The sequence below is a fragment of the Mytilus galloprovincialis genome, chromosome 11, assembly GCF_965363235.1.
Source record: "Mytilus galloprovincialis chromosome 11, xbMytGall1.hap1.1, whole genome shotgun sequence".
Lineage (NCBI taxonomy): Eukaryota > Metazoa > Mollusca > Bivalvia > Mytilida > Mytilidae > Mytilus > Mytilus galloprovincialis.
This window is the reverse complement of record NC_134848.1, coordinates 61,769,060-61,783,081: the sequence shown is the minus strand read 5'-3', so window position 1 is coordinate 61,783,081 and position 14,022 is coordinate 61,769,060. Positions and strand designations below refer to the sequence as shown.

The 14,022-nt window shown below is 32.1% G+C and overlaps 1 protein-coding gene across 1 annotated transcript; it reads left to right on the top strand.

The window, feature by feature from the left end:
* Positions 1-12,131, top strand: LOC143052554 (uncharacterized). Its single transcript, XM_076225609.1, has 3 exons — positions 1-736; positions 3,213-3,287; positions 11,418-12,131. Exons 1-3 carry the CDS (start codon positions 22-24, stop codon positions 11,885-11,887), a joined length of 1,260 nt encoding a protein of 419 aa, XP_076081724.1. The 5' UTR covers positions 1-21; the 3' UTR covers positions 11,888-12,131.
* Positions 12,132-14,022: the final 1,891 nt, after the last annotated feature.

The following is a 14,022-nucleotide window of genomic DNA, read 5'->3' as shown; positions in this document are numbered from 1 at the left end:
TTATAACGCCCCTTTAACATAATGGCGACTTTTATATTTGTATGTTGTTTTTTATTGTTAACTCAAAATGTGAACGCATTTCTACTCGATGATAAGACTACTCCATCACAGAATGTGGTAGCAGCCCACCAATACAGTACACTAATGGGATTACTTACAGACGAAATGAAAGCTCGAAAACATCTAGAAGAGGTGGTGACGCAATTAAACACAGAAGTCATTTCAAAGACTTTAAACATAACCAACAACTTAGGTCAAGCCAACTTGATAATAGCTGATTTACAAACCAAGCTACAAAACATGGAAATCAAGCTAGAACAGAGTGTTCAACAACAAAAAATGGAAAATGCTGCTCTTCTTCAAAGTGTTTCCAGCCTTCAGAAGGTCAACTCGATCATTCAGCAAAATTATTCATTCATTCAGCAGAACTATACTATGCTTCTACAAAATTATTCTACGTTACAAGTAGAGCATGATGATTTAAAAAATAAACTTATAACACATGAGAACAAGTCAGCAGAAACGACAATGGAAATTACTGCATTAAAAACGGACATACAAACGTTAAAACATCAAGTTCATACACTTACTACAAAGCAATCTGCACGAGGACAAGACTTTCTCGCGCTTTACAACCAGACTCTCGAATTTAGATCAGACATTGCACGTGATATTATAAATCTGTCCAGCCATTATAATGATTCAATTGATGAGCATTTTAATCACCTTCAAAACGGTAAGTAAATAAATAAAGGCATTTACTTGACAACATTTGCGAGTATGGTCTTGAGGAAACAATGATAGTCCGTCGGAAGGAGATGATAAATGGCTGACCCGTGTTTAGAGAGAGTCATATCTTTTGCACGTTAAAGACACCCTTGCAGATTTCAGAAAAGAGTAAGTTAATGCCGCTACAGGGCAGCACTCGCAACCGCAATGTGAAAAGGGATTAATATAAGTTGCAAAACTTGTTTCCCAATCCTCTATAAATAGATATGTTCAAACTGAATAAAGGCATTAGTAGTATACCGCTGTTTAAAAGTAATAGATCGATTTAGAGAAAACAAATCCGGATTACAAACGAAACAGAGTGAAACACATAAATTATAAGAAGAAAACAACACAACAACAAAACACCGAAGTGCAACAAATATAATAAACGACACTGTAACATACATAGAAACGAACACAACAGCCATATTTCCAACATGTTACAAGACGTCTTAAGACAAAAAGTAAGGTTGAACGTGGTTTTGTGGCTTGTCAAGACTTGCGGTGTATGGTAATGTTAAATATACCGCAAAAAATGACAACATAACATGAAGGGAATCCAGTACGAATGAAATGCCAGAACACCATGAAAAATACACAAATAAATAAAATTATATTACGTTTAATGTCATGTTTACCACATAAAAAACATACAACTATAAAACTAATGTTAGACAGTACACAAAACCGCTGAATAGAATAACTGTGTGTCTGTCACACGAATGTATCAACGCAACAAAAAGTAACGTCACAGGTAAATTTGTAAAAATTAGATATTAATCAAAACAGGTTTTTTTTCTGTATGTTTTTTATTTATTTATTCTATTACAACTTTCAAAATATTAGATTAGAATTGGGTAAGAAATTGTGCAAATAAACTCATCATAGATACCAGGACTAAATTTAGTATATACGCCAGACGCGAGTTTCGTCTACAAAAGACTCATCAGTGACGTTAGAATCCAAAAAAGTTTAAAAGGCCAAATAAAGTACGAAGTTGAAGACCATAGAGGACCAAAACTTCTAAAAGTTTTGCCAAATACAGCTATGGTAATCTATGCCTGAGGTAGAAAAGCCTTAGTATTTCAAAAAATTAACTATCTCAGACTCTTTTCCGAATCAAACTGTGTAAAAAAATAAATCCGGTGTAAAACAAGTAAACCTGTGTAAAACAAGTAAATCCTGATATCAGATGATGTATTGACCCTCAATTTTATGAACACTAAAAATATATCCGTCTGAACTGAAACCAAGCTAATACTTACAATTTACATTGCCATTTCCTGAATCCTTAATGGGAAAATTAATACCCAAGTTTATGACAAAAGAGAAAGATTAGTTTTCATTTCTATGTTGGGTTTATATAATAACAATACTGATGTCAGGTCATTAAATATGACAAATTTTGGACACCGTTCAACATTTAAATTTCACAAATGATATCGGATCTGTTCCTTATGTCGTAACTACAATCCCCTTCCCTTTCATGAATATGACCTACCGAATTAGACTATTTACCGGATTTGTAATCACATAAGCAACACGACGGGTGTCACATGTGGAGCAGGATCTGCTTACCCTTCCGGAGTACCTGAGATCACCCCTAGTTTTTGGTGGGGTTCGTGTTGTTTATTCTTTAGTTTTCTTTGTTGTGTCATGTGTACTATTGTTTTTTTGTTTGTCTTTTTCATTTTTAGCCATGGCGTTGTCAGTTTGTTTTAGATTTATGAGTTTGACTGTCCCTTTGGTATCTTTCGTCCCTCTTTTAAACAGATAGTCATTTATTGTTATATATACGTAAAACATGTTAAATTTGCAAAGATCTGTAAACCAAAAAACAGCAATATAAAGAAAGTGGATCTTATAAACATATGTTGAGAATTTGTTCAAGTAATAAAAGTGAATCCTTAAAACTTTGTATTCTAACAAACGTCCGATTTAGATCAGTGGGTTGAGTGGTGCTTGCTATATGCTCAAGAGTATGTGCATATTCAGGCCATGAACGCATATTAATACGTGTAATGATATGGATAGTTTCTTATAGGTTACTCGGGATGATAGACAGGGGACTGCAACTGAAAAATAGAAACATGTTGGATATCAAGACCAATATTTCATGGACCAACCACATACGGACCTCTACGAGGTTATTGCTTTGCTTTCTAACGTGCAGCGAGCCTCACATCGGATTTAATGTTCAAATTTCAACACCGCTTATAGCTGAAATGACAATCCGTTAAAACAAGGTATTTACTGCCGCACGGGAAAAGTATAGTGGTTCTATATTCACATATCCCCCTGATCACGAAGAGTTTCCGATGTAGACCGTACGAGTAAAACAAAAACATTATCGTGTTTTCATTGTTTCTAGCAATATATTTTTCCAGAAGCCTATTGTAAATATTTCTTATTCATTCAGTAATTTGCTTTGTTTCTTCTAGCACATGGTACTACATATGTAAGATGGTCAAGAAAGCAGTGTCCAGATGAAAATAATACGGAACTTGTATATTCAGGTAACATTTTTAGGTATATAAGTAATGTAATTTCGACAAAATTGATAATTCTTAGTAATCTATCATGAGCACTAATGTTTTATCGAAACTAATTGATTGTAATTTTAAATGTCATACGATCAACGATAAATATTTGTTTAACATTTGTCATTGAATGCCCTTTGTATCCGACTACAATCAGTATATTTTCACATTGTTGAAGGTCGTTATGTGGCCTACAATTACGTCAATCAACTTCATTTTAAATCTAGTTCTCTCATTTATAGTTTATACCTGTTTTATTTTGTAAATATATTATTTATATCTATAATACTAGTAGAACATGCAATGTGTCGTTATTCATAACATGTACGGCAAAAATAATACTAAATGCAATATGTGGGGGGGAAAAAAAAAATAATAATAATAATAATAATAATAATAATAATAATAATTAAAAACCAATTGTTCAGAGAACAATTGAAGGTCTTTCCACCAGTTAATATCTATTTTGATATTGAAATATTAAAAATCAGTCAAAAATGTCAGTTCATATGGCTTTATGATGTATAGATGTGAATTTAAAGCAAAGGTCAAAATCTAGAACGTCATATTGACCTATGACCTTGACCTTGACCTCAATTTGAAGGTCACAAACTGAGGAGCTCAAATCAAAAGACCCTAGGTCTCTATAATGTATGGTTAATAAGTTATATCACTTTACACATAATTCTAGATATGATAGGGGCTAAAACTCCTATTCATTGTTTACGCACCCTTTCAACTAAAATTATTTAGTTACCACATGTCGCAACTAACAATTTATACAAAATAATTTGTCGATATCTTATAAGGTTAATGAAAATGAGTGAAAATAAGACAAATTCAAAAATTAGAATATGACCTTGACCTTTGACCTTGACCTAATTTTCATTTTTTTGGACCAAGGACCTCAAATCAAAAGATCCTAGGTCTTTTTCACTTATGGTGTTCCAGTTTAAAATACATTTCAAAATTTCAAATACAAAAAGGGAAATAACTCTCATATGGAGTGTTCATATTGCTTCGGTCGAAATTGGACAAATCATGCAAAGGATATAACGAGCAATTTTATAAAATAAATTTGTTTGTAATCTTTTACGCTTGCGAAGGAGTTGTGATCACAAGGAAAACAGTGTTTGGGGAGATAACTCCTACAAAGAAAAGTATTCGGTTTCGCAGGGTAAATTTCAAAAGCGCATAAACTGTTCGATATCATATACCAAATATCTAAGCGACATATTGCGAAACAAATGTTTATCGCAAGAACAAAATTTGGCGGAAGAATAAAAAATAATCAGAAGAAAAACAATAGGTCTTTCCACAGAAAAGTGGAAAGACCTAATAATAATAATAGTAATTAAAAACCAATTGTTCAGAGAACAATTGAAGGTCTTTCCATCAAAACAATGTATTTTGATATGAAAGTTGTGAAACTAAGTTTAAAATGTCATTTCAATCGTCAAATGATAGCTTCTAGTACGCTGATTCCAAAAATATTTGGTTTCCATACATCTTTTTTAAATAAGGGAGATAAATTGTTACTTCCGGTTTGAAAAATGTTACTTACGATTATACTTTGTATTTGAATATTTACTTGACACTGATTCCAAAAATATCTGGTTCTATATACTTTTATATTAATAAAGAACAAAAAATAGCTACTTCCGGTTTACAAAGGGTCACTTCCGGTTGTTTCTTTCAAGGTTAAATGGTTTGATACCTTTTTCCAAAAGTTTCATAGCTTTATCATGTATACATATAAAATAAAAGCAAAGGTCAAAATCTAGAACGTCAAATTAAGCTATGACCTTGAGATCAATTTCAAGGTCATGAACTAAGGACCTCAAATCAAAAGACCATAGGTCTTAATTATATTTGGTTAATGACTTATATCACCAAACACGTATTTTTAAATACAAGAGGGGAGAAAACTACCTTTTACGTTCAACGTGCCCTTGCAATAAAAATTGATGTGTTACGACATGTCGCAACTAACAGTTTAGTAAAAACAATTTGTTGATATCTTATACGGTCTTTGGATATAAGTGAAAATAAGCCAAATTTAAATATTAGAATATGACCTTGACCTTTGACCTTGACCTAATTTTCATTTTTTTGGACCAAGGACCTCAAATCAAAAGATCCTAAGTCTCTATCACTTATGGTTTATAAGATAGAAATGCATATCACTTATATCAGATGCATAAGGGGAAATAACTCTCATATGGAGCGGTCATATTGCTTCGGTCAATATAGGACAAATCATGCAAAGGATATAACGAGCAATTTTGTAAAATAAATTTGTCGTTATCTTTTACGGTTGCGAAGGAGTTGTGATCACAAGGAAAACAGTGTTTGGTGAGATAACTCCTACAAAGAAAAGTATTCGGTTACGCAGGGTAAATTTCAAAAGCGCATAAACTGTTCGATATCATATACCAAATATCAAAGCAACATATTGCGAAACAAATGTTTATCGCAAGAACAAAATTAGGCGGAAGAAAAAAAAAAAGAATTAAAAACCAATTGTTCAGAGAACAATTGAAGGTCTTTCCACCAAAACAATGTATTTTAATATGAAAGGTGTAAAAATAGGTTTAAAATGTCATTTCAATCGTCAAATGATAGCTTATTGTACGCTGATTCCAAAAATATATGGTTTCTAAACAATATTTTTTTAGATAAGGGAGATAATTTCTTACTTCCGGTTTGAAAAACTCTATTTCCGATAATATTTGACTATTTACTTGACACTGATTCCAAAAATATCTTGTTTTTTATACTTTTATGTAATAAAGTACAATAAATAGCTACTTCCGGTTTACACAAGGTCACTTCCGGTTGTTTTTTTAAGTTTAAATGGTTTGATACCGTTTGTCAAAAAGTCTCATGACTTTATTATGTATACAGATGGGGTAAAAGCAAAGGTCAAAATCTAGAACGTCAAATTAAGCTATGACCTTTTGATCAATTTCAAGGTCATTAACCAAGAACCTCAAATCAAAAGACCATAGGTCTTAATTATGTTTAGTTAATGAGTTATATCACCATACGCGTATTTTTAAATACCAAAGGGGAGAAAACTCCCTTTCACATTCAACGTACCCTTGCAATCAAAATTTACGTGTTACGACATGTCACAACAAACGATTTAGAAAAAATAATTTGTCGATATCTTAAACGTTTTTTGGAAATGAGTGGAAATGAGCCATATTCAAAAATTAGAATATGACCTTGACCTTTGACCTTGACCTAATTTTCATTTTTTTGGACCAAGGACCTCAAATCAAAAGATCCTAGGTCTCTATCAATTATGGTTTACCAGTTAGAAATGCAATTCACTTATATCAAATGAATAAGGGGAAATAACTCTCGTATGGAGCATTCATATCACTTCGGTCAAAATAGGACAAATCATGCAAAGGATATAACGAGCAATTTTGTAAAATAAATTTGTCATAATATTTTACGTTTGCGAAGGAGTTGCGCTCACAAGGAAAACAGTGTTTGGGGAGATTACTCCTACAAAGAAAAGTTTTCGGTTACGCAGGGTAAATTTCAAAAGCGCATCAATTGTTCGATATCATATACCAAATATCTAAGCGACATATTGCAAAACAAATATTTATCGCAAAAACAAAATTAGGCGGAAGAAAAAAAAAAAAAAAAATTCAGAGAACAATTGAAGGTCTTTCCATCCTTTTTGATATGAAAAGTTGTGAAACTAAGTTTAAAATGTCATTTCAATTGTCAAATGATAGCTCCTAGTAAGCTGATTCCAAAAATATATTGTTTCCATACATTTTTTTTTAAATAAGGGAGATAATTTGTTACTTCCGGTTTGAAAAATGTTACTTCCGATTATATTTAAATATTTACTTGAAACCGATTCCAAAAATATCTGGTTCTATATACTTTTATATTAATAAAGTACAAAAAATAGCTACTTCCGGTTTACAAAAGGTCACTTCCGGTTGTTTTTTTTCAAGGTTAAATGGCTTGATACCTTTTTCTAAAAGTTGTATATCTTTATCATGTATACATATAGAATAAAAGCAAAGGTCAAAATATAGAACGTCAAATTAAGCTATGACCTTGAGATCAATTTCAAGGTCATAAACCAAGGACCTCAAATCAAAAGACCATAGGTCTTAATTATATTTAGTTAATGAGTTATATCACCAAACGCGTATTTTTTAATACAAGAGGGGAGAAAACTCCATTTCACATTCAACGTACGCTTGCAATCAAAATTTACATCTTACGACATGTCGCAACTAACAATTTAGTAAAAATAATTTGTTGATATCTTATACAGTCTTTGGATATAAGTGAAAATAAGCCAAATTCAAATATTAAAATATGACCTTGACCTTTGACCTTGACCTAATTTTCATTTTTTGGGACCAAGGACCTCAAATCAAAAGATCCTAGGTCTCTATCACTTATGATTTATAAGATAGAAATTCATATCACTTATATCAGATGCATAAGGGGAAATAACTCTCATATGGAGCGGTCATATCGCTCCGGTCAAAATAGGACAAATCATGCGAAGGATATAACGAGCAATTTTGTAAAATAAATTTGTCATAATCTTTTACGGTTGCGAAGGAGATGCGCTAACAAGGAAAACAGTGTTTGGGGAGATAACTCCTACAAAGAAAAGTATTTGTTTACGCAGGGTAAATTTCAAAAGCGCATAAACTGTTCGATATCATATACAAAATATCTAAGCGACATCTTGCGAAACAAATGTTTATCGCAAGAACAAAATTAGGCGGAAGAAAAAAAAAAAAAATATAAATCAATTGCTTTAAAAAAGCAATTGTAGGGGGTCTTTCCCCCTGTAAAATTAATTGAATTGGGGGGTGTTTGTTTGTTTGTTTGTTTCTGTATGGGGTCTATATTATTGTTACCGGAGAAGTTTCATGTTTAGTTTGGAAAGTTTTTCTTTTATTTTAGGTACAGCGCGCGCGCCACATCACGTGACACGGGTTTATAATAACGAAAAGATAGTCTTTTTTATTTCTTTTTAGGTGGGGACGTTAAACAGACAACATCTATAGAGATGGAATGTACAAAAATGTAATTTCTTTTGTCATTGTAGGAAATTGACATTTTGATGACAGTTCACAAGTAGTGCATGTTTTGGATTTAATTGATCCGGTGTAACTTTAAAACACATTTATTGATTATTTTCTGATAATGTACATTTTTCAGCACCTGTTTGTAACACAGATTAGTATTTCAAACTCGGAGCGGACATTTTATTGTAGGTTTTTACTGAGATTTACGGACCTAGCAAGCTATTTTTACGGCATTGCGATTTCTTTTCTCTAGGAAAAGCTTTGAGAGATATCTGCACCAAGTTTTTTTATAAACGTTTAGTACATGTATGCCCTGCTGACTGCAAATTTTGAGGTCGATTGTACTTGTAGTTTCAGAGAACATGTGGATTTTTTTTTTCAGAAGTGACGTAAGAACAATATTAAATTTCATTTTTTCTTGAATAATTGAGAGTTTGTTCCTTCAATAAACTGTCATGATTAAACAGTCATACAGATTGATTGATTGATTGATTGATTGATTGATAAGTTGGTTAGTTGGTTGGTTGATTGGTTAAACACGTTGGATAGGGTCAATTGAAACACGGAAAAAGAAACAAAGAAGATCTTGGACCCTATATTAAACACATGAGACGGAAACATGATTGATTGATCATGATCATGATTGATTGATTGGTTGGTTGGTTGGTTGGTTGGTTGGTTGGTTAAACACGTTGGATAGGGTCAATTGAAACACGGAAAAAGAAACAAAGAAGATCTTAGACCCTATATTAAACACATGAGACGGAAACATGATTGATTGATCATGATCATGATTGATTGATTGATTGATTGATTGATTGATTGCTTGATTGGTTGGTTGGTTGGTTGGTTAAACACATTGGATAGGGTCAATTGAAACACGGAAAAAGACACAAAGAAGATCTTGGACCCTATATTAAACACATGAGACGGAAACATGATTGGTTGATCATGATCATGATTGATTGATTGATTGATTGGTTGATTGGTTGGTTGAACCCTATAAGAAACACATGAGACGGAAACATGATTGATTGATTGATCATGATGATTATTGGTTGATTGATCATGATTGATTGATTGATTGATTGGTTGGTTGGTATGTTGGTTGGTTGGTTGAAATTCAAACACACATAAAACTGTTTAAATAGTGCCAAAACCACATAATTTGATGACCTTGACCTTTGACCTTGTAACCTTCGTCAAGGTCATTGCTCCACAAGGTCATTGCAAAAGACCCTATGGGTCAAGGACCTTTTGTTTAAGAGTTTTGCCTAAAAATGGCCTTTTAAAAACCATCGATGGGAGTTATGTCCCTTACATGATGGTAAAATCAATATAGTCATAATGTAAAAAAAAGTTGCCCCTTGAAGTACCAAGCATTTTTCACTGCTTAATTTTTTTGTATCTATAACCGTTCAAGAGTTATAGGGAAATCAAAGACATATGAAAATCTAAAATATGACCTTGACCTTTGACCTTGACCTAATTTTCTAAGTTAGGAATCAGGGGACTCAAATAAAAACATTCCAGGGTTATACGGTTAACGGTTTATGAGTTAAAAAAACATACCGACAAATTTATTCCGAAAAGATAGATAACTCCTATAAAATTTCTTCGAATCGCTTCGATCCAAATACGCCAAAAATTACTGAGGATGTAACGAACAATTTTGTAAAATAAATTTGTCATAATCTTTAACGGTTGCGAAGGAGATGCCATAACAAGGAAAACAGTGTTTGGGGAGATAACTCCTACAAAGAAAAGTATTCGTTTACGCAGGGTAAATTTCAAAAGCGCATAAACTGTTCGATATCATATACAAAATATCTAAGCGACATATTGCGAAACAAATGTTTATCGCAAGAACTAAATTAGGCGGAAGAAAAAAAAAAATAATCAGAAGAAAAACAATAGGTCTTTCCACAGAAAAGTGGAAAGACCTAATAATCAGAAGAAAAACAATAGGTCTTTCCACAGAAAAGTGGAAAGACCTAAAAACCAATTGTTCAAAGAACAATTGAGGGTCTTTCCACCAATAAGTATCTTTTTTGATATGAAAATATTAAAATTCAGTTGAAAATGTCAGTTCGGCTTAATGATGTATAAATATGAATTTCAAGCAAAGGTCAAAATCTAGAACGTCCAATTAACCTATGACCTTGACCTCAATTTTAAGGTCATAAACCAAGGATTCCATATCAAAAGACCAGAGGTCTGTATTATGTATGGTTCATGAGTAATATCCCTTTACGCATAATTCTAAATATAAAAGGGGCAAAAACTCCCATTTATTGTCTACGCACCCTTCCAATCAAAATTTATAAGTTACGACATGTCGCAACTAACAATTTAGTAAAAATAATTTGTCGAAATCTTATAAAAATAATAAAAAAGAGTGAAAATAAGCCAAAATCAAAATTTAGAATTTGACCTTGACCTTTGACCTTGACCTAATTTTCATTTTTTTGGACCAAGGACCTTAAATCTAAAGATTCTAGGTCTCTAGCACTTATGGTTTACAAGATAGAAATGCATATCACTTATAACAAATGCATAAGGGGAAATAACTCTCATATGGAGCGTTCATATTGCTTCGGTCAAAATAGGATAAATCATGCGAAGGATATAACGAGCAATTTTGTAAAATAAATTTGTCATAATATTTTACGGTTGCGAAGGAGATGCGCTAACAAGGAAAACAGTGTTTGGGGAGATAACTCCTACAAAGAAAAGTATTCGTTTACGCAGGGTAAATTTCAAAAGCCCATAAACTGTTCGATATCATATACCAAATATCTAAGCGACATATTGCGAAACAAATGTTTATCGCAAGAACAAAATTAGGCGGAAGAAAAAAAAAATAATCAGAAGAAAAACAATAGGTCTTTCCACAGAAAAGTGGAAAGACCTAATAATCAGAAGAAAACAATAGGTCTTTCCACAGAAAAGTGGAAAGACCTAATAAATATAACAAAACATGACTTACTGAACTAAGTCAATTTTAATCTTTATTCAGGGTATACAGGAGGTGGGTCTTATAATGATTACGGGGCTGCTCCGGAACCAGTATGTCTTCCATTTGATCCTGACTTTAACAAAACCAGTGGTGGTGGTGGTGACTACGCCAGTATACATGGTGCAGAATTTGACAGCAACTTCTTCGCATCGAATAGTGCTCATCAGGACATACCATGTGCTGTATGTAGAGTGAAGCAAGCATCCAGTGTTATAATGATACCAGGGAAGAACATGTGCTATACAGGGTGGAACCTGGAGTACAACGGATATCTAGCAACAAATGCTTATAATGAGCACGGCGCCAGCTCATATATATGTATAGATATACAACCTGAATATGTTACTGGAGGATCCTCATGGAAACACGATGGCAAATTATTCTACGAAGTGGTAGCTAAATGTGGATCACTTCACTGTCCCCCATACCATAATGACTATCCAATGACATGTGTTGTTTGCTCAAAATGAGTGAACAGAGTGTTTATTCAAAATTATTTGTTGTGTCTGTCTGATTTTCAACTTTTGAATACAATCTATATTATCAAACTTTAGCAATAAACAAAAAAATTAACTTTCAAAGATCAATTATTGGTATTTGTATACATTGAAAGCAAACTATTTCTTTCTGATGACTAAATGAGGCATATGAACGTTTGAATATTTTATTAGATAGACATTTACATTAATTCGAATTAAATTTTGTGTACATACATCAGGCAGTTACTTTTTCTCTTTTGGTTTGTTTTATGTTTCCCATTTTCCATGGATTTTGTTAGTTTTTGAAGTCCGTACGGTTATCCATAGATGATAAATTATATGTCATGTGATATCTGGTAGACAGTATTCTCATTGACATTCATACCACATCTTGTAATTGTTATATATATATAACATTCTGGGCCGTTTAATGATAAATACAAAACTGCGAAAATGTAACAGATTTGTTTTATAAACAATTGTTTTATGATATAAGGAGCTCAGATATCAAGATCCTTAAAACAGAGAAAAATTATATGTATCAAAGGGTAAATGAGAATCGTCCCAAAAAACATAACATGGTCACAATTATTTACAGTAACAGTCCGAACTTCAGTCGTTAATATGTATTCGATTCTCTATTTTTTTTTTATTAATTATATTTTCTGTAGGGTTCATGCTGATTGTTTGTTGAGTGTATTGGTTTTTTTCGGGGAGAGGGGATGTAAATGAAACAAATGAGAACAGATCAGTGTGGATAGTTATGGATGTAATAGTGTTAGTATGCATTACTATATATTTAGGTATGATGGTACTCCTAGGTGATGCTATCTGAACGTGTATATGTATTTCAAATAGGATAGTGTGTTAATCTGTGTTCAAAGGTGACAATCTTCCTGAATTTTAGATGAGTTTTAAAAGTTATAGATTGGAAAATGTCTATTCAATCTACTGAATAATACTTAGTTTCAAGTTTTGGACATGAACTTGAAGCTTTTCATATGGATTTTCAAAGTGTTTATATGTTAACCAATGTTCCGCAGTAGAATTATCTCTGAAGTGCACCAACAACTTAAATGTAAAGGCAAATATCCAAGGTGCATGATCTGGTTTTGATATGAGAGTTAGGTTTTGAGAAGCTTTATTTATAATTCATGGTAACGTCTTAACCACATGGTATTTTTTTTTTATCTATGTTTGACAGTAAAAAAAAGCAAATTTATCCAAATATCTTTAGTGATACACATTTTTATGTGTTGTTTAAATGTGCAACACATATACTCAAACATGTTGGTAAAGAAGCTGTGTGTATATATGTTCCACATAGATATTTGTCATACTTTTCTAAATGGTGGTGAGAACTTGAATTAAGATACACAACAAAAACTGAAAATTTCACCAGTATTTTGTCAAATTAATATTTCACTGTAGATATATTTTTCTTATTTCAGTTTACAGTTGCTGATTCATTGGCAACGAATTCTACAGTCAAACCTCTTGATATTTGTATCCAGTCAACTTTTAACAAAACTACACATTCATCGCTTTTAAAATATAAACTATATTGAGAATTTCATAATCTATACTTGTCGACAAGAAAAAGAAATTAAACTCTTTGTTTTTGACAAATTTAGAATTATAAATCAATGCATCAATTATGTCAAATGCAAAGTGTAATTTTAATCGGTAGGATGATAGACAATGTTTGTTTCATTGAATTCTCAATGATAAAGATAAAAATACAATATAATTCAGTATAGAATAAAAACAAATCTCTGTTTAAAAGAATTTAGTAGAAATTGCTGCTGGTGGATTATAACATTCCCTGTTTCCATTCTCAATTTCATAGGTATCAACTGGTATCCTGGTTTAAATACAAACACATTAAAAAAAATTAATAGTCTAAAGATTTTAGTACAATCGTTTATCAACAAATAAGGATTGATTGGCGAAAGTATGATTCTATATAAAATAATTTGTAAAATAAAGCGACATTCCACATTTACATGTCTACGGTCATGTCTTTTATATACCAACTACGTTTAGAAAATTACTATCAGTTTCTATTTGATGTTCAGAGTTGCGAAGTAGTTTTTATTATTATTATTTTACTTCTGGTTCTATTT